Source organism: Pristiophorus japonicus, chromosome 19 (genome assembly GCF_044704955.1).
Source record: "Pristiophorus japonicus isolate sPriJap1 chromosome 19, sPriJap1.hap1, whole genome shotgun sequence".
NCBI classification, from domain to species: domain Eukaryota; kingdom Metazoa; phylum Chordata; class Chondrichthyes; family Pristiophoridae; genus Pristiophorus; species Pristiophorus japonicus.
The window spans coordinates 90,285,208-90,311,915 of record NC_091995.1 but is presented as its reverse complement, the minus strand read 5'-3'; the positions used below and the strand labels follow the sequence as shown (position 1 = coordinate 90,311,915).

The 26,708-nt window shown below is 55.6% G+C and overlaps 1 protein-coding gene across 1 annotated transcript; it reads right to left on the bottom strand.

Moving 5' to 3' along the window:
- Positions 1 to 6,742: 6,742 nt before the first annotated feature.
- LOC139230290 (putative uncharacterized protein C19orf81) lies at positions 6,743 to 26,403 on the bottom strand. The gene is made up of 5 exons (XM_070862119.1): positions 26,274 to 26,403; positions 12,837 to 12,945; positions 10,280 to 10,400; positions 8,433 to 8,572; positions 6,743 to 6,947 (listed from the first exon to the last, which is right to left on the bottom strand). Exons 1-5 carry the CDS (start codon positions 26,401 to 26,403, stop codon positions 6,743 to 6,745), a joined length of 705 nt encoding a protein of 234 aa, XP_070718220.1.
- Between the last annotated feature and the right edge of the window lie 305 nt (positions 26,404 to 26,708).

The window sequence follows — 26,708 nt, the reverse complement described above, 5'->3', positions numbered from 1 at the left end:
TACGTTTCCCCTTGAAGGGAGAGTGATACGGTTAGCGCAAGAATAGTACAGCGTCCCAGACACTTGAGCTTACGAGGGCGGTGGGCGAGGAATTGTACGTCACGGGTTTACGGAAAGCAAAATTGGCGGCCATGGTGAGGCCTGAGGCCTACGCACTCTTGTCGAACCATCCCGTGAAGCCATGGCTTGTTGCCATGGTTTCAATTCATTGGCGGGCAGAGTTTTAACCCTTCAACCTGCGACTTCAGTGCACCCGTTGTGTTGGCTGTACAGAGTTTGCGCTTATTTTTTTTCCTCCTGTCAGTTTTAAAAGAAATAATCTATAGATATACATCTCTCTATATTTAAGGGTTTTAAAGACAAAAAAAATGTGATAAGTTGCCACCGAAGCTGACCACCGTGCCTCCGATCGGGAAGAGCCCGTGCGGCAGTTGTGTGTCGCTGCCCGATCGGCGAGGGGGGGGGGGGTGGGGGGGGGGGGAAGGATGTCGGCCGCTGGTCCGTGGCAGGGTGGCACCATGCCTCCACGCCCGCTCTCGGGGCGGTGCGCTGATGCCGCGATGCGGAACGGCCGAGATATCGTGCCCGCTGTTGGTGTCTCGCTCTCGGGGCGGTGCGCTGATGCCGCGATGCGGAACGGCCGAGATATCGTGCCCGCTGTTGGTGTCTCGCTCTCGGGGCGGTGGGGGGGGGGAGGGGAGGGGGGGGGAAGGGGAGAGGAGGGGGGCGATTGTGCAAACCCATGAGCCAACTGGCTGGCGCACAGCGTCTGACTGAGCCAGCTGTCGGTGGGCACTCCAGAGCCCCTCCCGGCACCCCCCCCTGGGATTAAGGAGGAGACCGAGCTTAGTGACCACAGATATTTTGCTGGGAGAAAGGTTATCGACCGAATGCCAAATATCAATTGTCGTTAAATTCATACCAATACACACGGCAGATCGCAAGAGAGGTGACAGTGGAGATAACGTTGCTGAGATATTAAATATTAAAATACCTCGGCATTTAAAAGATGCTTGCGGTCACAGTGGGTGGGAGTGAGGGCAACATAAAGTGTGCTCCCAAAATATTTAATTTTCTTCCCGAAACGGCACAAGTCTGGGACCCAGCAGCAAATAAAATGCCGTTAATTAACGTCCGGGGTGTGTGAGTGGTCGTGCGTGCTTGTGGGCACGCGCGCGGGCGTGTGTGTGTGTGTGTGTGTCTCCCACGCGTCGAGGCTTTGGACGTTTGTTCTTTGCCTGCTGCACCGCCCCAACCCTTCCCCCCTCCTCCCTCCATCGGCCTCCTCCCCACCCCCTTCTCGAAGGGCCAAATCTCACCAGCGAGGATTTGCCCCTGCAGTAACGGTGCCTGGCAGCAGAGGGCGCTGTCACGGCTTGTAACACGGGGCAAGGCCGCAGCCTGACTAAAGTGCCGCGAGCAGGGCCTCAGGGCCCGACGAATAGTTCACGGCAAATGCCCCCTCTCGTCTCCCCAAACTTCAGCAAAATGGCCGAGGGGGTGTTTTCTCTAGTTGCTGGTGTTGTATTGTGGTCGACGTGTCTTGGGTTTCTCCCTCTTCCCCAATTGCATGAAGTGCCCTTCCGTTGGTAGTCGGTAAACTGCTGTTTTATTTATTTTTGGTGATTTTAAAAAACAAACCAGTGCCAACAACTGTCGCTGAACCCCATTTCCGACACGGTGGTGGCTTCGTTTGTGCTCTTCGCCGACTTGGGGGTAAGATGCCACGAGCGAGGCCGCAACCTGACTAATGTACCTTGAGCAGGGCCACAGCCTGACTAAAGTTCCCCAATCAAGGCCCCAGCCTGACTAAAGTGCCGTGAACAAGGCCGCAGCCTGACTAAAGTACCACCAGCAGGGCCGCAGCCTGATGAAAGTACCACAAGCAAGGCCGCAGCCTGACTAAAGTGCTACAAGCAAGAACGCAGCCTGATGAAAGTACCACAAGCAAGGCCGCAGCCTGACTAAAGTGCTACAAGCAAGAACGCCGCCTTACTAAAGTGCCATGAGCAGGGCCACAGCCTGACTAAAGTGCCACATGCAAGGCCGCAGCCTTACTAAAGTGCCACAAGCAAGGCCGCAGCCTGACTAAAGTGCCACATGCAAGGCCGCAGCCTGACTAAAGTGCCACATGCAAGGCCGCAGCCTTACTAAAGTGCCACATGCAAGGCCGCAGCCTTACTAAAGTGCCACAAGCAAGGCTGCAGCCTGTGTTGTAAGGTGCCATTGCCGGCTCCAATTGCCCGTACGTGCGCGAGTGCATCGGCAACCTTTCCTGTGCCAAATTTATGAATGAACTACATCTGTGCCAAAGTCGGCCAAGTCCCGGCTGCCCCCTCGAGTGTCGAAAGGGAGATTTGTTCCCAAGTTTGGGTCCCCGAATCTTTAATCAGCCCCGTCCCCGGGTCTGCTGGCGTCTGCTGAACACTGACTGGATGGCACGGTGTGTGGTGGGTGGGGGTGGGGGAAGCGTGGGTTCAAATCCCGTCCATACCCCTGGAATCAAGGCCCGCCCCCCCCCCCCTCCCCCCTTTCCCGCAGAAGGCAGTGGCACCCCACAAGCAACGAGTCTGGGGCAGTCGGGAGATCGATCGGCGCAGAAGGGAGACCTTTGGCCCATCGGGCTCGTGCTGGCTTCTTTCGAAAGACCGACCCAGTTCCGTTTCCAGACTCGCTGTGGCTCGGGAGAGAGAGAGAGAGAGCAGCTCCTGATCCCATCGTTGTGGATTTGAAACACGGAGGGAGACGTGCGTGTGGCAGCCCGGCGATTAGCGATGTTTAACACCGGGCATCACCACGCTTAGTTGTGGCGTTTGTGCGACTTTCTTTTTGGGGGGTGGGGGGCCAGGCACGATGGACCAGCTGGTCTTTAGCCTGACCCTGACATTTTGTAAATCCCCCCTCCCCCTCTCCACACAGCAAGCGTTTCCCCAGACTGACCCGTAAGCTCTAATCTTTATGTCCGTGTGCTTTTCACGGGAATGTACTCAGTGCCTCGAGTTCCCTTATCTCCCAGTGCGTCCTTTACATAATGTCAGGTGGATTCCATGCACACTCACAAGAATGATCTGTTACCCCTTTGGAGAAAGACATGCATCTATATAGCGCCTTTCACCGACCATACCGGACGTCCCAAAGCGCTTTACGGCCAATGAAGCACTTTTGGGAGTGTAGTCATTGCTGTAATGTGGGAAACGCCAATTTGCGCACAGCAAGCTCCCACACACAGCGGTGCGATAATGACCCAGATAATCTGTTTTATTTTGTCATGTTGATTGAGGGATAAATATTGGGCCTCAGGACACCGGGGAGAACTCCCCCACGCTCTACTTCAAAATAGCGGCCATGGGATCTTTTACATCCACCTGAGAGAGCAGACGGGGCCTCGGTTTAACGTCTCATCCGAAAGACGGCACACCTCCGACGCTCCACTGGGAGCGACTGCCTAGATTTTTGGGGGGCCTCAAGTCGCTGAAGCGGGGGTCCGAACCCACAACCTTCTGGCTCGAGTGCGTGTGCTGCCCACGGCTGAGACGAAAGAGCAAAGTTTAACGAAAAGGACTGGGGCTGTGACAAGTTGCAAAAAACCCCCCCCCCCCATATTCCCACCTTTCGACATTCCATACCCATGCTGATGACAAGGTCACCTTCCTTCCAAATGGGGTGGGGAGGGGGAGGGCAGCGGATGGTGGGGTGGGGGCGCTGTAAGTTGGTGAAGAATCACATCGCAGTTGGAAACGTTTTTTAATTTAATAAGTGGGGGGGGGGGGGGGGATGAAAAATAAAAGAGAAGCCAATAGTTCCATGAGGGCTCGGTGTGTCGGAGGGGCGGCTGTGGGGGGGGCGCTGGGAGCTGGCTGAAACGTTACCCGCCCCCCCCCCGCCCCTCCCCAGCCTGCTGACTGTACGCGTCGGACAAAAGCGCGCGATTTCAAAAAGGGCTCAAGAGTGTGAATTTAAAAAAAAACAGGAATGTAGAGAATCTCAACGGCGAACAGAAAATCAATTCAAATATCGTCTTTTGTTTGATAATAATGAATATTAATAACCTCTTGTCACCATTTTTTCACGTATTAACCTCCGACAGTGTAACAGGGGTATGTTCAACTGCTGCTTATCTCAGTACTGCAGCTGAGAACGAAGTATTCCGATTTTATTGCATATCATGTAAAGTGTACATAAACAGGGAGAACATTCCAGGAATGCTTTGTGTACAGGAAATAAACGACAATAATGAATGCTTTGCCCCTTGGCGTTTTTATTTCCGATTCGTTTCTTGCTGTTTTTTCAGTCAGAACCTTGTGTGTTGAGGTGAACAGTGTAGACGCCTTTAGTACGAACGTATGGACATCAGACATAGGAGCAGGAGTCGGCCATTCGGCCCCTCGAGCCTGCTCCGCCATTCGATAAGATCGCGGCTGATCTGATCATGGGCTCAGCTCCTCTTCCCCGCCCCGCTCCCCATAACCCTCGACTCCCTTATCGCTCAAAAAATCTGTCTATCTCCACCTTAAATATACTCAATGACCCAGCCTCCACAGCTCTCTGGGGCAGAGAACTCCACAGATTTACAACCCTCTGAGAGAAGAAATTCCTCCTCAGCTCCGTCTTAAATGGGCGACCCCTTATTCTGAGACTGTGACCCCTAGTTCTAGATTCCCCCCACGATAAGAGCGTACGAAATAGAAGGGGGAAATTTAAGGGGGAAACGAGATAAAAAGAAAGGAAAGAGACTTGCATTTATATAGCGCCTGTCACGACCACCGGAAGTCTCACAGCGCTTTACAGCCAGTGAAGTACTTTTGGAGTGTAGTCACTGTTGTAACGTGGGAAACGCAGCAGCCAATTTGCGCACAGCAAGCTCCCACAAACAGCAATGTGATAATGACCCAGATAATCTGTTTTTAGTGATGTTGATTGAAGGATAAATATTGGCCACAGGACACCAAGGGATAACTCCCCCTTGCTCTTCTTCGAAATAGTGGCCGTGGGATCTTTTACGTCCACCCGAGAGAGCAGACGGGGCCTCGGTTTAACGTCTCATTCGAAAGACGGCACCTCCGACAGTGCAGCGTTCCCTCAGCACTGCAGCCTGTGTTTATGTGTCAGCCTGGATTTGTGTGCTCAAATTCCTGGAGTGGGACTTGAACCCATGACCTTCTGACTCAGAGGCGAGAGTGCTGCCCACTGAGCCACAGCTGACATAGCAGAAGGTTGATTTTCCTTGGTCACGACGAGGATGCACAGATCTGCCTCTTTGCCCCGCCCCCTCGACCATCAAACTGTCCGTCCAGGATCCAGGCATCAGTGCGGCACAGCCTTCTCCAGTTTAGCACGATCCCAATTGGAGCCGCCCGATGTAGTTCCATCCAAAACCTCTGCACCCCAGTATCTCGCCTTCCTCGCTATTTGGTCAGATTGAACCTGACAGGATGCGAACTCAGTCCTGTTTCACTCTGAGCTAAGCTTCAATCGCCTTCTCCAAGCAAGATCATCTATTTCTACCTCCGTCCCAATTTCATCCCTATTTCACATCTATATTTTTGTCACATCCAGGCTCATAACTTCTCTAACACTAGCTGTAGCTAACTAGATATGACAGTGTAGAGGGAGCTTTACTCTGTATCTAACCCCGTGCTGTACCTGCCCTGGGAGTGTGTGATGGGACAGTGTAGAGGGAGCTTTACTCTGTATCTGACCCCGTGCTGTACCTGCCCTGGGAGTGTTTGATGGGACAGTGTAGAGGGAGCTTTACTCTGTATCTAACCCCGTGCTGTACCTGCCCTGGGAGTGTTTGATAGGACAGTGTAGAGGGAGCTTTACTCTGTATCTAACCCCCTGTACCTGCCCTGGGAGTGTTTGATGGGGACAGTGTAGAGGGAGCTTTACTCTGTATCTGACCCCGTGCTGTACCTGCCCTGGGAGTGTTTGATGGGACAGTGTAGAGGGAGCTTTACTCTGTATCTAACCCCGTGCTGTACCTGCCCTAGGAGTGTTTGATGGGACAGTGTAGAGGGAGCTTTACTCTGTATCTGACCCCGTGCTGTACCTGCCCTGGGAGTGTTTGATGGGACAGTGTAGAGGGAGCTTTACTCTGTATCTAACCTCATGCTGTATCTGCCCTGGGAGTGTTTGATGGGACAGTGTAGAGGGAGATTTACTCTGTATCTAACCCCGTGCTGTACCTGCCCTGGGAGTGTTTGATGGGACAGTGTAGAGGGAGCTTTACTCTGTATCTAACCCCGTGCTGTACCTGCCCTGGGAGTGTTTGATGGGACAGTGTAGAGGGAGCTTTACTCTGTATCTAACCCCGTGCTGTACCTGCCCTGGGAGTGTTTGATGGGATAGTGTAGAGGGAGCTTTACTCTGTATCTAACCCCGTGCTGTACGTGCCCTGGGAGTGTTTGATGGGACAGTGTAGAGGGAGCTTTACTCTGTATCTAACCCCGTGCTGTACCTGACGTTACAGGACCTGCCCCCAGAGTGCCTGACACTTTGGGAAGAGCTGCCCCAGTCCCAGCGACGAAGCCCCTCCAGTCGATGTGCCCTAAAACGAAGACACGCCAAAATAAATACAACGGGGGAAATAAAAAAAAACAATAATTTATTAATTTTTACAATTTTTTTTATTTTTCCAATGAACACCGGGCAGCGGTTGTGACACCTCACACCACCCCCTCCCCTCCCCTCCCCTCCCCCTCCCCCGCCCCACACCCCCCGCCCCTCAGAGTCGGCCTGGACTCTACCTGGATTTCACGCCCAGATTGGCCGTCTCGTTGAGCGTCTCCAAGACCTTCTTCTGGGCCAGCGCCCTGCGCAGATGGAGCTTGTAGTCCTCCATCAGGAGGTCGTCGTAGCGCTGCACGGCCAGGTACATTTTCTTGATGACCAGGCCCGAGTTGAGGAACAAGCTCCGGGTTTGGAAATCCGAAATGTTGATCAGCCACCTGCAGCAGAAGGAAGGTAGAAATTCCCGTTTACGCCGCGCCAACAACAACTTGCATTTATACAGCGCCTGACACCACCTCTGGCCGTCCCCAAGCGCGTCATCAACTTATGAGGTTGGCTTATGAGGAAAGGTTGAGCAGGTTGGGCCTCTACTCATTGGAGTTCAGAAGAATGAGAGGTGACCTTATTGAAACGGATAAGATTCTGAGGGGGGCTCGACAAGGTAGATGCAGAGAGGATGTTTCCCCCTCGTGGGGGAATCTAGAACTAGGGGACACAGTTTCACAATAAGGAGTCGCCCATTTAAAACGGAGATGAGGAGGAATTTCTTCTCTCAGAGGGTCGTGAATCTTTGGAATTCCCTGCCCCAGAGAGCTGTGGAGGCTGGGTCATTGAATAAATTTAAGGTGGTGATGGACAGATTTGTGCGCGATAAGGGAGTGAAGGGTTATGGGGAGCGGTTGGGGAAGTGGAGCTGAGTCCATGGTCGGATCAGCCATGGTCTTATTGAATGGCGGAGCAGGCTCGAGGGGCCAAATGGCCTGGAAAGGAGGGGGTGGGGGAGGGGAGAGGATAGGCTGGGGAGGGGAGAGGAGGGGGAGGGGTTGGGGAGAGGAGGGGGTGGGGTAGGGGGAGAGGAGGGGATGGGGTAGGGAAGAGGAGGGGGAGGGGAGAGGAGGGGGTGGGGGAGGGGAGAGGTGGGGGTGGGGAGAGGAGGGGTTGGGGAGGGGAGAGGAGTGAGTCGGGTTGAGGGAGGGGAGAGGAGGGATGGGGAGGGGAGAGGATGGAATTGGGGAGGGGAGAGGAGGGGGTGGGGGAGGGGAGAGGATGAGGTGGGGAGGGGAGAGGATGAGGTGGGGCTGGTGGAGGGGAGAGGAGGGGAGGGGAGAGGATGAGGTGGGGGAGGGGAGAGGATGAGGTGGGGAGGGGAGAGGATGAGGTGGGGCTGGTGGAGGGGAGAGGATGAGGTGGGGTTGGGGGAGGGGAGAGGATGAGGTGGGGTTGGGGGAGGGGAGGGGAGAGGAGGGATGGGGAGGGGAGGGGGTGGGGGAGGGGAGGGGAGGGATGGAGAGGGGAGAGGAAGGGGTGGGGGAGGTGAGAAGAGGGGGTGGGGTTGGGGGAGGGGGTGGTTGGGGTAGGGGGAGAGGAGGGGGTGGGGGAGGGGAGAGGATGAGGTGGGGAGGGGAGAGGATGAGGTGGGGCTGGTGGAGGGGAGAGGATGAGGTGGGGTTGGGGGAGGGGAGAGGATGAGGTGGGGTTGGGGGAGGGGAGAGGAGGGATGGGGAGGGGAGGGGGTGGGGGAGGGGAGGGGAGGGATGGAGAGGGGAGAGGAAGGGGTGGGGGAGGTGAGAAGAGGGGGTGGGGTTGGGGGAGGGGGTGGTTGGGGTAGGGGGAGAGGAGGGAGTGGGGGAGAGAAGGGGTTGGGGGAGGGGAGAGGAGGGATGTGGAGGGGAGAGGAGAGGGAGAGGGTAGTTTCCCCTCACCTGTTCTTCAGCCCCGATGAGCCACAGATGACGTTGACGTTCTCGAACTGGATGCTGGTGATTTTACCCTGCTCGAAGGCGTTGGGGAGAATGTTCTCAGCCGCCGTCATGATGTCCTGGTGTGTGAGGTCCAGCTCCTGCTACAAGGAACACAGACAGCCGTCAGTAAGACTTAGCCTTTAGTTATATACACGGGCCACCAACTCTTGGTCAGCCCTGTTCCTGAGAGTTTCGTCACATGATTTCATCTCGCAGATTGATGAGGATGTTGCCGGGACTGGAGAATTTTAGCTATGAGAAAAGGCTGGGTTTGTTTTCTTTGGAACAGAGGAGGCTGAGGGGAGACCTGATTGAGGTGTATAAAATTATGAGGGGCCTAGATAGAGTGGATAGGAAGGACCTATTTCCCTGAGAAGAGGGGTCAACAACCAGGGGGCATAGGTTTAAAGTAATTGGGAGGAGGTTTAGAGAGAATTTGAGGGGAAATGTTTTCACCCAGAGGGTGGTGGGGGTCTGGAACTCACGGCCTGAAAGGGTGGTAGAGGCAGAAACCCTCACCACATTTTAAAAAGTACCTGGATGTGCACCTGAAGTGCCGTAACCTACAGGGCTACGGACCGAGAGCGGGAAAGTGGGATTAGGCCGGGTAGCTCTTTGTCGGCCGACGCGGATACGATGGGCCGAATGGTCTCCTTCCGTGCTGTAAATTTCCCATGATTCTATGAACAATGGTGGGCATGCAGGGAGGCAGAGTTGGGAGGTCACTTGACGAAACCGCTAGGAGTACGTCCAATGGCACATTTGGTGCCCGCCAAGGGGACTAGCGGCAACAGTGCAGGAACGCTCGGTGACTCGGTCCCCGTCAACCCACGGTTACACTGCAGCGCGCTCCCTGGTGTTGGCAAACACTCGGGTTGATGAGCGTTAATTGCCGTTGAAGTGCTAATTATTTGTGGATTTCCCATCATTAGCCAAAGGTGGAAATCGCTTCTGGTTAGCCGACAATTCACACGTACAATTCGAAAGGGAAAACAACTGGAAAATTACATTTGCCCATCCACACCCTCCCCGCCCTCTGATTTTATCAGTTTCCGCCTCTGTCGCTGTCTCGCCGGGACTACAGGTCGACGGGCAGTCTCTCAGAGGGTGGGGAATCTTTGGGATTCTCTGCCCCAGAGGGCTGTGGACACTGAGTCTCTGAATATATTCAAGGCCGAGATCGATAAATTTCTGGGGTCTCGGGAGATCGTGGGATATGGAGTTGAGGTCGTTGACCAGCCATAATCTCATTGAATGGCGGACGGAGCAGGCTCGAGGGGCCGAATGGCCTACTCCTGCTCCTAATTCTTATGTTCTTATCGTGGAGAGCATTGGGCCTGCATAGGTCTGAAGCCCATACGTTGGAGAGAGAGAGAGAGGGTGGGGGATGAGGCAGAGGGGGGAGGGGGATGAGGTGGGAGGGGGAGAGGGTGGAGGGGGGATGAGGCGATGGTGGGGAATCCAGATTTTAGATGAACCGGTGGAGACAAACCGAAGCACACGCAGCCTCCAGAGAAGGAGAGGGGCCTCCTTGTAACTCGAGGCGAGTGAGCAGGCCCAGGGTGTCCTCGTCACTCGAGGTGAGTGAGCAGACCCAGGGTCTCCTCGTCACTCGAGGCGAGTGAGCAGGCCCAGGGTGTCCTCGTCACTCGAGGTGAGTGAGCAGACCCAGGGTCTCCTCATCACTCGAGGCGAGTGAGCAGGCCCAGGGTCTCCTCATCACTCGAGGCGAGTGAGCAGGCCCAGGGTCTCCTCATCACTCGAGGCGAGTGAGCAGGCCCAGGGTCCGGATAAACTGGAGCAGTTACCGGGCACTCCACGCAGATGGTCAGGGGCTGAGACGCCGGCGTTTCCTGAAACTTCCTAATCCCCGGCATTTCTGTATCCAGTGCTTCATACTTGGAGATAAATTGCTTCAAGTGCTTCTTCCTAATTGGGACAACACAAAAATACATTCTGGAGGAATAATATTTTAAAATGGAGATCTGTACACTGACTGGTGTCTCTCAGTCCCCTCTCCCTCAGGGAGATATCTGTACACTGACTGGTGTCTCTCAGTCCCCTCTCCCTCAGGGAGATATCTGTACACTGACTGGTGTCTCTCAGTCCCCTCTCCCTCAGGGAGATATCTGTACACTGACTGGTGTCTCTCAGTCCCTCTCTCTCAGGGGGATATCTGTTCACTGACTGGTGTCTCTCAGTCCCCTCTCCCTCAGGGAGATATCTGTTCACTGAGTGGTGTCTCTCAGTCCCCTCTCTCTCATGGAGATATCTGAACACTGACTCGTGTCTCTCAGTCCCTCTCCCTCAGTGAGATATCTGAACACTGACTGGTGTCTCTCAGTCCCTCTCCCTCAGTGAGATATCTGTACATTGACTAGTGTCTCTCAGTCCCCTCTCTCTCATGGAGATATCTGAACACTGACTCGTGTCTCTCAGTCCCTCTCCCTCAGTGAGATATCTGAACACTGACTCGTGTCTCTCAGTCCCTCTCCCTCAGGGGGATATCTGTACACTGACTGGTGTCTCTCAGTCCCCTCTCTCTCATGGAGATATCTGTACACTGACTCGTGTCTCTCAGTCCCTCTCCCTCAGGGGGATATCTGTACACTGACTGGTGTCTCTCAGTCCCCTCTCTCTCATGGAGATATCTGTACACTGACTGGTGTCTCTCAGTCCCCTCTCTCTCATGGAGATATCTGTACACTGACTCGTGTCTCTCAGTCCCTCTCCCTCAGGGGGATATCTGTACACTGACTGGTGTCTCTCAGTCCCCTCTCTCTCATGGAGATATCTGTACACTGACTGGTGTCTCTCAGTCCCCCTCCCTCAGGGGGATATCTGTGCACTGACTGGTGTCTCTCAGTTCCCTCTCCCTCAGGGAGATATCTGTACACTGAGTGGTGTCTCTCAGTCCCCTCTCTCTCAAGGGGATATCTGTACACTGACTGGTGTCTCTCAGTCCCCTCTCTCTCATAGAGATATCTGTACACTGACTGGTGTCTCTCAGTCCCCTCTCTCTCATGGAGATATCTGTACACTGACTGGTGTCTCTCAGTCCCTCTCCCTCAGGGAGATATCTGTACACTGACTGGTGTCTTTCAGTCCCCTCTCTCTCATGGAGATATCTGTACACTGACTGGTATCTCTCAGTCCCTCTCCCTCAGGGGGATATCTGTACACTGACTGGTGTCTCTCAGTCCCCTCTCCCTCAGGGAGATATCTGTACACTGACTGGTGACTCTCAGTCCCCTCTCTCTCAAGGGGATATCTGTACATTGACTGGTGTCTCTCAGTCCCCTCTCTCTCATGGAGATATCTGTACACTGACTGGTGTCTCTCAGTCCCCTCTCTCTCATGGAGATATCTGTACACTGACTGGTGTCTCTCAGTCCCTCTCCCTCAGGGAGATATCTGTACACTGACTGGTGTCTCTCAGTCCCTCTCTCACATGGAGATATCTGTACACTGACTGGTGTCTCTCAGTCCCCTCTCCCTCAGGGAGATATCTGTACACTGACTGGTGTCTCTCAGTCCCCTCTCCCTCAGGGAGATAGCTGTACACTGACTGGTGTCTCTCAGTCCCCTCTCTCTCAGGGAGATATCTGTACACTGACTGGTGTCTCTCAGTCCCCTCTCTCTCAGGGTGATATCTGTACACTGACTGGTGTCTCTCAGTCCCCTCTCTCTCAGGGAGATATCTGTACACTGACTGGTGTCTCAGTCCCCTCTCTCTCGGAGATATCTGCACACTGACTGGTGTCTCTCAGTCCCCTCTCTCTCGGAGATATCTGTACACTGACTGGTGTCTCTCAGTCCCCTCTCTCTCGGGGAGATATCTGTACACTGACTGGTGTCTCTCAGTCCCCTCTCTCTCAGGGAGATATCTGTACACTGACTGGTGTCTCTCAGTCCCCTCTCTCTCGGGGAGATATCTGTACACTGACTGGTGTCTCTCAGTCCCCTCTCTCTCGGAGATATCTGTACACTGACTGGTGTCTCTCAGTCCCTCTCCCTCAGGGAGATATCTGTACACTGACTGGTGTCTCTCAGTCCCCTCTCTCTCAGGGAGATATCTGTACACTGACTGGTGTCTCAGTCCCTCTCCCTCAGGGAGATATCTGTACACTGACTGGTGTCGCACAGTCCCCTCTCTCTCGGAGATATCTGTACACTGACCGTTGTCTCTCAGTCCCCTCTCTCTCGGGGAGATATCAGCACACTGACTGGTGGTCTCAAACATTACTGAGACCTGTCTCAAGATTTCCCTTTCACTTATGGCTGGGCTGGTTGAAGGGTATGGGAGGTAAAGAATAAGTTTACTTTGCAACGGGAACCTTTGAACGAACGGCCCTCTGTACCTACGCCGATTTGAAGATGGTCGAGCGGCCAGATTTCGTGGCGTTGATGGTCTCGGAGAGAAGATTGTAATTGATTCCAGCTGATGATCCCAAATTGCCGCTGCTTGTGGGATCTGAGGGGGAAAGAATTGGAATTCACAATGGTGTCTCCCAAATTTACAGGACCTTTTCAAAATGTATTGGTTCACAGGATGTGGGTGTCGCTGGCAAGGCCGGCATTTATTGCCCATCCCTAATTGTCCCTTGAGAAGGTGGTGGTGAGCCGCCTTCTTGAACCGCTGCAGTCCCGTGTGGTGAAGGTGCTCCCACAGTGTTGACTTTGACGTAGCGGTCTTGGTACAACTGAGTGTCTCGCTGGGCCATTTCAGAGGGGCAGTTAAGTGTCAACCACGTTGCTGTGGGTCTGGAGTCACATACCGGCCAGTCCGGGTGAGGGCGGCAGATTTCCTTCCCACAAGGGACATTAGCAACCCAGATGGGTCTTTACGACAATCCGATCGCCTCATGGTCACCATTACTGACACGAGCTTTTTAAATTCCAGATTTATTTAATTAACTGAATCTAAATTCCCCAGCTGCCGTGGTGGGATTTGAACTTTGGTCTCTGGATCATCGGTCCAGGCCACTCAGCTACCGTCCCCATCCCCGGTGTCGATTTGTGGACACTGTTGGGCGAACCGTCCCCCCCCCGCCCCTCCCCCCCCCCCCCGCCTCTCCCTGGGACGCTTTTCGGCACACCCTCTTTGCCCGGTTGCATGAACTTGGCTGGAGTCCGCCTCGTGTATCGGGCGATTGGGGGGGTTAACCGGGTCAGGGTAGGAATCGGCCGAGACGATCCTGTCAGCTTTTTGGCAGATCGCAAGCGCCGGGGTTTTGGGCCCACGCGCTCTGCGCACCTCCACACGGAAACATGGGGGGCCTGTCCGGGGGCGAGCACACATCGTACGCACCCAGAGAGGCCGCAGTGCACGGTCCAATGAGTTGTCCTGATGGCTCCCCCATTGGTTACGACGCTCCTTAAAACCTACCTCTTTGACCAAGCTTTTGGTCACCTGTGCTAATTTCTCCTTATTTAATTTATTTGTTTTGTCTTATAACGCTCCTGTGAAGCGCCTTGGGACATTTTACTACTTTAAAGGCGCTATATAAATACAATTTGTTGTTGTCGTGATCCTTACCAACGGATCCCATTACAGACCCAATCCATGTCCGGACCGGGGTCAAGCAGGGCTGCGTCATTGCCCCAACCCTCTACTCAATGTTCCTCGCTGCCATGCTCCACCTCACGGTCGACAAGCTCCCCGCTGGAGTAGAACTAAACTACAGAACCAGTGGGAAGCTGTTTAACCTTCATCGTCTCCAGGCCAGGTTCAAGACCACCCCAACCTCTGTCATCGAACAACAATATACAGCAGTGGCCAATCCCTAACCAATCCCTGACCAGACTGATTCCCGGAATGGCAGGACTGACATATGATGAAAGACTGGATCGACTAGGCTTATATTCCTGGAATTTAGAAGAATGAGAGGGGATCTCATAGAAACATATAAAATTCTGACGGGATTGGACAGGTTAGATGCAGGAAGAATGTTCCCGATGTTGGGGGAAGTCCAGAACCAGGGGTCACAGTCTAAGGATAAGGGGTAAGCCATTTAGGACCGAGATGAGGAGAAACTTCTTCACCCAGAGAGTGGTGAACCTGTGGAATTCTCGACCACAGAACGTTGTTGAGGCCAGTTCGTTGGATATATTCAAGAGGGAGTTGGTCCTTACGGCTAAAGGGATCAAGGGGTATGGAGAGAAAGCAGGAAAGGGGTACTGAGGTGAATGATCAGCCATGATCTTATTGAATGGTGGAGCAGGCTCGAAGGGCCTGCACCTATTTTCTATGTTTCTATGTGGAAAACAAAGTGCAGATAGCACTCAAGTTATACTGCTGACTGCTTGGACACACAGAGGCCGAAGCCCACACCCAGGGCTGCAAATCTGTGATGTTTGGATTGTGGGGATCAGCCCCCGAACGTTAAAAATGGTGAAATGTACTTTTGAACTGCCACTGTGCACCAGACTAGAGTTATACTGCACGCGGTGCTGATCGCAGACCGAGGGGGTCTCACTGTACATGCCTGGGGGGGCAGGGAGGGGGGGGGTCGGTGGGGGCCAGGTTTACCGAGTCCATTGAGATCACTGGAAAGTTAAATCGGGCACCGTGCAAATCGGGTGGGGGTGGGGGGGGTAAATCAGTCATGGTTCCTGCTCCTGATCCTTTTCCAGTCTGCTTGGCAGTTTGATTATCGTGGGATCTGGCCCATCTGTGATGCCCTTCACGGTCCAATAGCCTGTCACCAGCTTTGGCTCATTGAGCACACAATCTAGGCTGACATCCCAGCGCAGTGCTGAGGGAGCGCCGCACTGTCGGAGGTGCCGTCTTTCGGATGAGACGTTAAACCGAGGCCCCGTCTGCTCTCTCAGGTGGACGTAATAGATCCCACGGGCACTATTTCGCAGAAGAGCAGGGGGAGTTATCCTGGGGCCAATATTTATCCCTCAACCATCACCTAACTTAAGATTATCGGGCCATTATCACATTGCTGTTTGTGGAAGCTTGCTGTGCGCAAGTTGGTCCCAACAGTGAGTACACGTCAAGAATTACTTCATTGGCTGGGAAGGGCTTTGGGATATCCTGAGGCCGTGAAACATAGAAACATAGAAAATAGGTGCAGGAGTAGGCCATTCGGCCCTTCGAGCCTGCACCGCCATTCAACAAGATCATGGCTGATCACCCACCCCAGCACCCCCACCCCCTCCACACCCCCCGACCCCCCCCCCAGCCGCAAGAACCACATCCAACTCCTTCCCGAACACATCTAATGAACTGGCATCAACAACTCTCCGCGGCAGGGAACCCCACAGGCCAGCAACTCCCCGAGTGAAGTCGTCTCTCCCAATCCCAGCCACAAACAGCTCATCCCCCATCCCAAGACCGTGCCCGCCCCCCCCCCGCCCCCCAGACCTCCGCTGCAATGTGGCCCCTCCTGTCCCCCGCCCTGGGTTTCTCCGCCCCCCACCTCCACCACTCTCCCCTCCATCCCCCGCCCTCGTCTCCCCTCATCTTCCCTCTGCCTCCCCGCACAGGCTCCCATCTTGGGGGCGGTAACCTTCTGGGGCCGGGAATTTTAGCCCCCAGCGTGGAAGTCCTGCTCAAGCCGCAGAATTGGCCTTACCCCCGCTCAATGAAAGCGGAGTGCAATTTCCACACTCCACTTCCTTTGGGGGCAGTTACCGGGGCACAACTGGATGCTCCTGTGACAGTGGGAACTGGTGCTCTCCACTCTGTCCTGTGACAGTGGGAACTGGTGCTCTCCACTCTCTGTCCTGTGACAGTGGGAACTGGTGCTCTCCACTCTCCCGTCCTGTGACAGTGGGAACTGGTGCTCTCCACTCTCCCGTCCTGTGACAGTGGGAACTGGTGCTCTCCACTCTGTCCTGTGACAGTGGGAACTGGTGCTCTCCACTCTCCCGTCCTGTGACAGTGGGAACTGGTGCTCTCCACTCTGTCCTGTGACAGTGGGAACTGGTGCTCTCCACTCTCTGTCCTGTGACAGTGGGAACTGGTGCTCTCCACTCTCTGTCCTGTGACAGTGGGAACTGGTGCTCTCCACTCTGTCCTGTGACAGTGGGAACTGGTGCTCTCCACTCTCTGTCCTGTGACAGTGGGAACTGGTGCTCTCCACTCTCTGTCCTGTGACAGTGGGAACTGGTGCTCTTCACTCTCCCGTCCTGTGACAGTGGGAACTGGTGCTCTCCACTCTCTGTCCTGTGACAGTGGGAACTGGTGCTCTCCACTCTCCCGTCCTGTGACAGTGGGAACTGGTGCTCTCTACTCTCCCGTCCTGTGACAGTGGGAACTGGTGCTCTCCACTCTCTGTCCTGTGACAGTGGGAACTGATGCTCTCCACTCTCTCTCCTGTGACAGTGGGAATTGGTGCTCTCCACACTCCCGTCCTGTGACAGTGGGAACTGGTGCTCTCCACTCTCCTGTCCTGTGACAGTGGGAACTGGTGCTCTCCACTCTCTGTCCTGTGACAGTGGGACTGGTGCTCTCCACTCTCTCTCCTGTGACAGTGGGAACTGGTGCTCTCCACTCTCTGTCCTGTGACAGTGGGAACTGGTGCTCTCCACTCTCTGTCCTGTGACAGCGGGAACTGGTGCTCTCCACTCTCCCATCCTGTGACAGTGGGGACTGGTGCTCTCCACTCTCCCGTCCTGTGACAGTGGGAACTGGTGCTCTCCACTCTCCCATCCTGTGACAGTGGGAACTGGTGCTCTCCACTCTCTGTCCTGTGACAGTGGGAACTGGTTTTCTCCACACTCCCGTCCTGTGACAGTGGGAACTGGTGCTCTCCACTCACTGTCCTGTGACAGTGGGAACTGGTGCTCTCCAGTCTCTGTCCTGTGACAGTGTGAACTGGTGCTCTCCACTCTCTCTCCTGTGACAGTGGGAACTGGTGCTCTCCACTCTCTGTCCTTTGACAGTGGGAACTGGTGCTCTCCACTCTCTGTCCTGTGACAGTGGGAACTGGTGCTCTCCACTCTCTGTCCTGTGACAGTGGGAACTGGTGCTCTCCACTCACTGTCCTGTGACAGTGGGAACTGGTGCCCTTCACTCTCTGTCCTGTGACAGTGGGAACTGGTGCTCTCCACTCTCTGTCCTGTGACAGTGGGAACTGGTGCTCTCCACTCTCCCGTCCTGTGACAGTGGGAACTGGTGCTCTCCACTCTCTGTCCTGTGACAGTGGGAACTGGTGCTCTCTACTCTCCCGTCCTGTGACAGTGGGAACTGGTGCTCTCCACTCTCCCATCCTGTGACAGTGGGAACTGATGCTCTCCACTCTCTCTCCTGTGACAGTGGGAATTGGTGCTCTCCACACTCCCGTCCTGTGACAGTGGGAACTGGTGCTCTCCACTCTCTGTCCTGTGACAGTGGGAACTGGTGCTCTTCACTCTCCCGTCCTGTGACAGTGGGAACTGGTGCTCTCCACTCTCTGTCCTGTGACAGTGGGAACTGGTGCTCTCCACTCTCCCGTCCTGTGACAGTGGGAACTGGTGCTCTCCACTCTCTGTCCTGTGACAGTGGGAACTGGTGCTCTCTACTCTCCCGTCCTGTGACAGTGGGAACTGGTGCTCTCCACTCTCTGTCCTGTGACAGTGGGAACTGATGCTCTCCACTCTCTCTCCTGTGACAGTGGGAATTGGTGCTCTCCACACTCCCGTCCTGTGACAGTGGGAACTGGTGCTCTCCACTCTCCTGTCCTATGACAGTGGGAACTGGTGCTCTCCACTCTCTGTCCTGTGACAGTGGGACTGGTGCTCTCCACTCTCTCTCCTGTGACAGTGGGAACTGGTGCTCTCCACTCTCTGTCCTGTGACAGTGGGAACTGGTGCTCTCCACTCTCTGTCCTGTGACAGCGGGAACTGGTGCTCTCCACTCTCCCATCCTGTGACAGTGGGAACTGGTGCTCTCCACTCTCTGTCCTGTGACAGTGGGAACTGGTGCTCTCCACACTCCCGTCCTGTGACAGTGGGAACTGGTGCTCTCCACTCTCTGTCCTGTGACAGTGGGAACTGGTGCTCTCCACTCACTGTCCTGTGACAGTGGGAACTGGTGCTCTCCAGTCTCTGTCCTGTGACAGTGTGAACTGGTGCTCTCCACTCTCTCTCCTGTGACAGTGGGAACTGGTGCTCTCCACTCTCTGTCCTTTGACAGTGGGAACTGGTGCTCTCCACTCTCTGTCCTGTGACAGTGGGAACTGGTGCTCTCCACTCTCTGTCCTGTGACAGTGGGAACTGGTGCTCTCCACTCACTGTCCTGTGACAGTGGGAACTGGTGCCCTTCACTGTCTGTCCTGTGACAGTGGGAACTGGTGCTCTCCACTCTCTGTCCTGTGACAGTGGGAACTGGTGCTCTCCACTCTCCCGTCCTGTGACAGTGGGAACTGGTGCTCTCCACTCTCTGTCCTGTGACAGTGGGAACTGGTGCTCTCTACTCTCCCGTCCTGTGACAGTGGGAACTGGTGCTCTCCACTCTCCCATCCTGTGACAGTGGGAACTGATGCTCTCCACTCTCTCTCCTGTGACAGTGGGAATTGGTGCTCTCCACACTCCCGTCCTGTGACAGTGGGAACTGGTGCTCTCCACTCTCCCATCCTGTGACAGTGGGGACTGGTGCTCTCCACTCTCCCGTCCTGTGACAGTGGGAACTGGTGCTCTCCACTCTCCCATCCTGTGACAGTGGGAACTGGTGCTCTCCACTCTCTGTCCTGTGACAGTGGGAACTGGTGCTCTCCACACTCCCGTCCTGTGACAGTGCGAACTGGTGCTCTCCACTCTCTGTCCTGTGACAGTGGGAACTGGTGCTCTCCACTCACTGTCCTGTGACAGTGGGAACTGGTGCTCTCCAGTCTCTGTCCTGTGACAGTGTGAACTGGTGCTCTCCACTCTCTCTCCTGTGACAGTGGGAACTGGTACTCTCCACTCTCTGTCCTTTGACAGTGGGAACTGGTGCTCTCCACTCTCTGTCCTGTGACAGTGGGAACTGGTGCTCTCCACTCACTGTCCTGTGACAGTGGGAACTGGTGCCCTTCACTCTCTGTCCTGTGACAGTGGGAACTGGTGCTCTCCTCTCTGTCCTGTGACAGTGGGAACTGGTGCTCTCCACTCTCTGTCCTGTGACAGTGGGAACTGATGCTCTCCACTCTCTGTCCTGTGACAGTGGGAACTGGTGCTCTCCACTCTCTCTCCTGTGACAGTGGGAACTGGTGCTCTCCACTCTCTGTCCTGTGACAGTGGGAACTGGTGCTCTCCACTCTCTGTCCTGTGACAGTGGGAACTGGTGCTCTCCACTCTCGGTCCTGTGACAGTGGGAATGGTGCTCTCCACTCTCTGTCCTGTGACAGTGGGAACTGGTGCTCTCCACTCTCTGTCCTGTGACAGTGGGAACTGGTGCTCTCCACTCTCTGTCCTGTGACAGTGGGAACTGGTGCTCTCCACTCTCTGTCCTGTGACAGTGGGAACTGGTACTCTCCACTCTCTGTCCTGTGACAGTGGGAACTGGTACTCCCCACTCTCTGTCCTGTGACAGTGGGAACTGGTGCTCTCCACTCTCTGTCCTGTGACAGTGGGAACTGGTGCTCTCCTCTCTCTGTCCTGTGACAGTGGGAACTGATGCTCTCCACTCTCTCTCCTGTGACAGTGGGAACTGGTGCTCTCCTCTCTCTGTCCTGTGACTGTGGGAACTGGTGCTCTCCACTCTCTCTCCTGTGACAGTGGGAACTGGTGCTCTCCACTCTCTGTCCTGTGACAGTGGGAACTGGTGCTCTCCACTCTCCCGTCCTGTGACAGTGGGAACTGGTACTCTCCACTCTCTCTCCTGTGACAGTGGGAACTGGTGCTCTCCACTCTCTGTCCTGTGACAGTGGGAACTGGTACTCCCCACTCTCTGTCCTGTGACAGTGGGAACTGGTGCTCTCCACTCTCTGTCCTGTGACAGTGGGAACTGGTGCTCTCCTCTCTCTGTCCTGTGACAGTGGGAACTGGTGCTCTCCACTCTCCCTTCCTGTGACAGTGGGAACTGGTGCTCTCCACTCTCTCTCTTGTGACAGTGGGAACTGATGCTCTCCACTCTCTCTCCTGTGACAGTGGGAACTGGTGCTCTCCTCTCTCTGTCCTGTGACTGTGGGAACTGGTGCTCTCCACTCTCGCGTCCTGTGACAGTGGGAACTGGTGCTCTCCACTCTTTCTCCTGTGACAGTGGGAACTGGTGCTCTCCACTCTCTGTCCTGTGACAGTGAGAACTGGTGCTCTCCACTCTCTGTCCTGTGACAGTGGGAACTGGTGCTCTCCACTCTCTGTCCTGTGACAGCGGGAACTGGTGCTCTCCACTCTCCCATCCTGTGACAGTGGGAACTGGTGCTCTCCACTCTCTGTCCTGTGACAGTGGGAACTGGTGCTCTCCACACTCCCGTCCTGTGACAGTGGGAACTGGTGCTCTCCACTCTCTGTCCTGTGACAGTGGGAACTGGTGCTCTCCACTCACTGTCCTGTGACAGTGGGAACTGGTGCTCTCCAGTCTCTGTCCTGTGACAGTGTGAACTGGTGCTCTCCACTCTCTCTCCTGTGACAGTGGGAACTGGTGCTCTCCACTCTCTGTCCTTTGACAGTGGGAACTGGTGCTCTCCACTCTCTGTCCTGTGACAGTGGGAACTGGTGCTCTCCACTCTCTGTCCTGTGACAGTGGGAACTGGTGCTCTCCACTCACTGTCCTGTGACAGTGGGAACTGGTGCCCTTCACTCTCTGTCCTGTGACAGTGGGAACTGGTGCTCTCCACTCTCTGTCCTGTGACAGTGGGAACTGGTGCTCTCCACTCTCCCGTCCTGTGACAGTGGGAACTGGTGCTCTCCACTCTCTGTCCTGTGACAGTGGGAACTGGTGCTCTCTACTCTCCCGTCCTGTGACAGTGGGAACTGGTGCTCTCCACTCTCCCATCCTGTGACAGTGGGAACTGATGCTCTCCACTCTCTCTCCTGTGACAGTGGGAATTGGTGCTCTCCACACTCCCGTCCTGTGACAGTGGGAACTGGTGCTCTCCACTCTCCCATCCTGTGACAGTGGGGACTGGTGCTCTCCACTCTCCCGTCCTGTGACAGTGGGAACTGGTGCTCTCCACTCTCCCATCCTGTGACAGTGGGAACTGGTGCTCTCCACTCTCTGTCCTGTGACAGTGGGAACTGGTGCTCTCCACACTCCCGTCCTGTGACAGTGCGAACTGGTGCTCTCCACTCTCTGTCCTGTGACAGTGGGAACTGGTGCTCTCCACTCACTGTCCTGTGACAGTGGGAACTGGTGCTCTCCAGTCTCTGTCCTGTGACAGTGTGAACTGGTGCTCTCCACTCTCTCTCCTGTGACAGTGGGAACTGGTACTCTCCACTCTCTGTCCTTTGACAGTGGGAACTGGTGCTCTCCACTCTCTGTCCTGTGACAGTGGGAACTGGTGCTCTCCACTCACTGTCCTGTGACAGTGGGAACTGGTGCCCTTCACTCTCTGTCCTGTGACAGTGGAAACTGGTGCTCTCCTCTCTGTCCTGTGACAGTGGGAACTGGTGCTCTCCACTCTCTGTCCTGTGACAGTGGGAACTGATGCTCTCCACTCTCTGTCCTGTGACAGTGGGAACTGGTGCTCTCCACTCTCTCTCCTGTGACAGTGGGAACTGGTGCTCTCCACTCTCTGTCCTGTGACAGTGGGAACTGGTGCTCTCCACTCTCTGTCCTGTGACAGTGGGAACTGGTGCTCTCCACTCTCGGTCCTGTGACAGTGGGAATGGTGCTCTCCACTCTCTGTCCTGTGACAGTGGGAACTGGTGCTCTCCACTCTCTGTCCTGTGACAGTGGGAACTGGTGCTCTCCACTCTCTGTCCTGTGACAGTGGGAACTGGTGCTCTCCACTCTCTGTCCTGTGACAGTGGGAACTGGTACTCTCCACTCTCTGTCCTGTGACAGTGGGAACTGGTACTCCCCACTCTCTGTCCTGTGACAGTGGGAACTGGTGCTCTCCACTCTCTGTCCTGTGACAGTGGGAACTGGTGCTCTCCTCTCTCTGTCCTGTGACAGTGGGAACTGATGCTCTCCACTCTCTCACCTGTGACAGTGGGAACTGGTGCTCTCCTCTCTCTGTCCTGTGACTGTGGGAACTGGTGCTCTCCACTCTCTCTCCTGTGACAGTGGGAACTGGTGCTCTCCACTCTCTGTCCTGTGACAGTGGGAACTGGTGCTCTCCACTCTCCCGTCCTGTGACAGTGGGAACTGGTACTCTCCACTCTCTCTCCTGTGACAGTGGGAACTGGTGCTCTCCACTCTCTGTCCTGTGACAGTGGGAACTGGTACTCCCCACTCTCTGTCCTGTGACAGTGGGAACTGGTGCTCTCCACTCTCTGTCCTGTGACAGTGGGAACTGGTGCTCTCCTCTCTCTGTCCTGTGACAGTGGGAACTGGTGCTCTCCACTCTCCCTTCCTGTGACAGTGGGAACTGGTGCTCTCCACTCTCTCTCTTGTGACAGTGGGAACTGATGCTCTCCACTCTCTCTCCTGTGACAGTGGGAACTGGTGCTCTCCTCTCTCTGTCCTGTGACTGTGGGAACTGGTGCTCTCCACTCTCGCGTCCTGTGACAGTGGGAACTGGTGCTCTCCACTCTTTCTCCTGTGACAGTGGGAACTGGTGCTCTCCACTCTCTGTCCTGTGACAGTGAGAACTGGTGCTCTCCACTCTCTGTCCTGTGACAGTGGGAACTGGTGCTCTCCACTCTCTGTCCTGTGACAGTGGGAACTGGTGCTCTCCACTCTCTCTCCTGTGACAGTGGGAAGTGGTGCTCTCCACTCTCTGTCCTGTGACAGTGGGAACTGGTGCTCTCCACTCTCTGTCCTGTGACAGTGGGAACTGGTGCTCTCCACTCTCTGTCCTGTTACAGTGGGAACTGTTACTCTCCACTCTCTCTCCTGTGACAGTGGGAACTGGTGCTCTCCACTCTCCCGTCCTGTGACAGTTGGAACTGGTGCTCTCCACTCTCCCGTCCTGCGACATTGGGAACTGGTGCTCTCCACTCTCTGTCCTGTGACAGTGGGAACTGGTGCTCTCCACTCTCCCGTCCTGCGACATTGGGAACTGGTGCTCTCCACTCTCCCGTCCTGTGACAGTGGGAACTGGTGCTCTCCACTCTCTGTCCTGTGACAGTGGGAACTGGTGCTCTCCACTCTCCCATCCTGTGACAGTGGGAACTGGTGCTCTCCACTCTCTGTCCTGTGACAGTGGGAACTGGTGCTCTCCACTCTCTGTCCTGTGACAGTGGGAACTGGTGCTCTCCACTCTCCCATCCTGTGACAGTGGGAACTGGTACTCTCCACTCTCTGTCCTGTGACAGTGGGAACTGGTGCTCTCCACTCTCTGTGAAAGGCGCTATATAAATGCAAGATCTTTCTTTTTTACTTGGTGACTGGACTGGAGCCAGGGAGGGGAGGGGAAGGGGGAAGGAATTTGGGAGGGGCAAGTTGAGAGGAAGTTTGTATAAAAGAATGGGCAGTGCGAGAGGTGAAAAGCCTAGAATGGACACCGGTACTTACAACAAAAAAGCTCATTGACGAACTCACCGTTGGCGGACTCCATTTCCAACAAGTCTTGTTCCCTTTCATTAAAAAATTCTCAAGCTGGTCGGACGTGTATTGACTGGACTCTGCGGGTCAGGAGATGGTCTAGCCTTATGGGCCCTATCGCCCCTCTGAGGTTAACACTGATAACGGAATAACAGCATGTTCCCCCCCCGGCCCCTTCCCCCAACCCCCGCCTTTGTGATGTCACAGCGACAGTTCGAGACCCATTGTGACTTACGGTTCTCATTTTGAGGTCGGAGTTCAGGAACTCTGGGGGTCAATTATCCGCCCCCTTCCGTTGTCCGAGGTGTTTCGCAACCCCGACAGAGCGAGAATGATTCATTCCTGGGATGTGGCCGTCGCTGGCAAGGCCGGCATTTATTGCCCATCCCTAATTGCCCCTTGAGAAGGTGGTGGTGAGCCGCCTTCTTGAACCGCTGCAGTCCGTGTGGTGAAGGTGCTCCCACAGTGCTGTTAGGGAGGGAGTTCCAGGATTGTGACCCAGCGACGATGAAGGAACGGCCGATATATTTCCAAGTCGGGACGGTGTGTGACTGGGAGGGGAACGTGGAGGTGGTGGTGTTCCCATGCGCCTGCTGCCCTTGTCCTTCTCGGGGGTAGAGGTCGCGGGTCTGGGAAGTGCTGCCGAAGACGGCCATTCCTTCAATCCGGCCACATTTGCGAAACGCCAGACCCAAACGCGGGTTTTGTGGGCTCGGGAGACGGGAGGGGGGACTATCAAGTGTCGACCGTCCCGATTCATGCCGGAAAGAAATCGTTGAGTGGGATTTTAAAATCTGGCAGGGTCCTTGTACACCCATTTGTGTCGGCTTTCAGCCTGCGTTATCCTGTGTAACACACTGCCGCCTGCGTTATCCTGTGTAACACACTGCCGCCTGCGTTATCCTGTGTAACACACTGCCGCCTGCGTTATCCTGTGTAACACACTGCCGCCTGCGTTATCCTGTGTAACACACTGCCGCCTGCGTTATCCTGTGTAACACACTGCCGCCTGCGTTATCCTGTGTAACACACTGCCGCCTGCCTTATCCTGTGTAACACACTGCAGCCTGCGTTATCCTGTGTAACACACTGCCGCCTGCGTTATCCTGTGTAACACACTGCCGCCTGCGTTATCCTGTGTAACACACTGCCGCCTGCGTTATCCCGTGTAACACACTGCCGCCTGCGTTATCCCGTGTAACACACTGCCGCCTGCGTTATCCCGTGTAACACACTGCCGCCTGCGTTATCCCGTGTAACACACTGCCGCCTGCGTTATCCCGTGTAACACACTGCCGCCTGCGTTATCCTGGGTAACACACTGCCGCCTGCGTTAGCCTGTGTAACACACTGCCGCCTGCGTTATCCCGTGTAACACACTGCCGCCTGCGTTATCCTGTGTAACACACTGCCGCCTGCATTATCCTGTGTAATACACTGCAGCCTGCGTTATCCCGTGTAACACACTGCCGCCTGCGCTATCCCGTGTAACACACTGCCGCCTGCGTTATCCCGTGTAACACACTGCCGCCTGCGTTATCCCGTGTAACACACTGCCGCCTGCGTTATCCTGTGTAACACACTGCCGCCTGCGTTATCCTGTGTAACACACTGCCGCCTGCGTTATCCCGTGTAACACACTGCCGCCTGCGTTATCCCGTGTAACACACTGCCGCCTGCGTTAGCCTGTGTAACACTGTGGTGCCTGCACTCCCTCCAGTATTTCGGGCTTTAATATAACGCCCTGGGACCCTGCCTTGAAGGTAACAGAACAGAAATAGGGAGCGCGGTAACCCGAGCTATGAGACTCGCTCTACACGTCTCATGCCATTGCACAAGTCAGGGTCTACCTCACTGCTCTCCTGCCCCACCTCTGCTGAAACGGACCCAGAACGCTGCTGTTAATATTTCTCCCCCCCCCCCCCCCCCAATATTTCCTGGGGGAGGGTTTTGTGTCGATTCCCCGGGGGCGAAATTGCCCCGTTTTATGGCCCCGTTCGCACCTCCGGTGGCGGGGGGGGGGGGAACGATTGCGTTTTCGCCCAGGGGAATGGTGCTAGCGTCTCCCCCCCCCCCCCCCCCCAGGAAATTGCCCCGGAAATTTGGGGGGGGGAGGGGTGCTCTCCCGGCAAAGCCGCGGCCCGCGATTGGCGACCCCGGGGCCGGCGCTTTGTGCCCCACGGTGGGGAAATTGCCCCGCGGGGTTGGGGGGGGTGGGTGGTGCGTGAAGCCGGCAGAACCTCCGCTGCCCGGGGCCCCGCCGTTGGCGCCCCAGGCCTCCATCTTTGCTTGTCGGCTTGACAACGTGCAGCCCGACGCTCGGTTTAGGCGAACGCCGGTGGCCCAGCGGCGACCTCTTAACAGGGCCATGCGGAAAGCACGGTGACTCGCCCCCTTTAATGGAGGGTTGGGGGGGGGGGCGGGGGGGCGGTCGGGAAGGAGGCAGAGCAGCGTACACGGTGCACGGCCGGATTCAGTGCCGTGTTTCCCCTCCCCCCCCCCCCCCCCTCCGGGCGCGCTCGCGAACGGAAACAGATCGCCGGAGACGGGGCTCCGCTCCCTTTGAGGGGCGGACGGCCCAATCACATGTCGGGAGGTGGGGGGATGGGGACCTCCGGGCCGGGCGCAGGAAGACCCGGGCCCCGGGAGGATGCTGCCCCCCGATCGGGGCGAGG

What these genes read in the sequence shown, in the direction of transcription:
- LOC139230290 (XM_070862119.1), bottom strand. Translation starts at nt 26,403, where the DNA reads ATGGCCCTGTTAAGAGGTCGCCGCTGGGCCACCGGCGTTCGCCTAAAC. An exon ending in TCGACCATCTTCAAATCGGC is followed by an intron (nt 10,401 to 12,836) that starts GTAGGTACAGAG and finishes TGTCCCAATTAG; the next exon opens with GAAGAAGCACTTGAAGCAAT. An exon ending in CCATCTGCGTGGAGTGCCCG is followed by an intron (nt 8,573 to 10,279) that starts GTAACTGCTCCA and finishes TGTTCCTTGTAG; the next exon opens with CAGGAGCTGGACCTCACACA.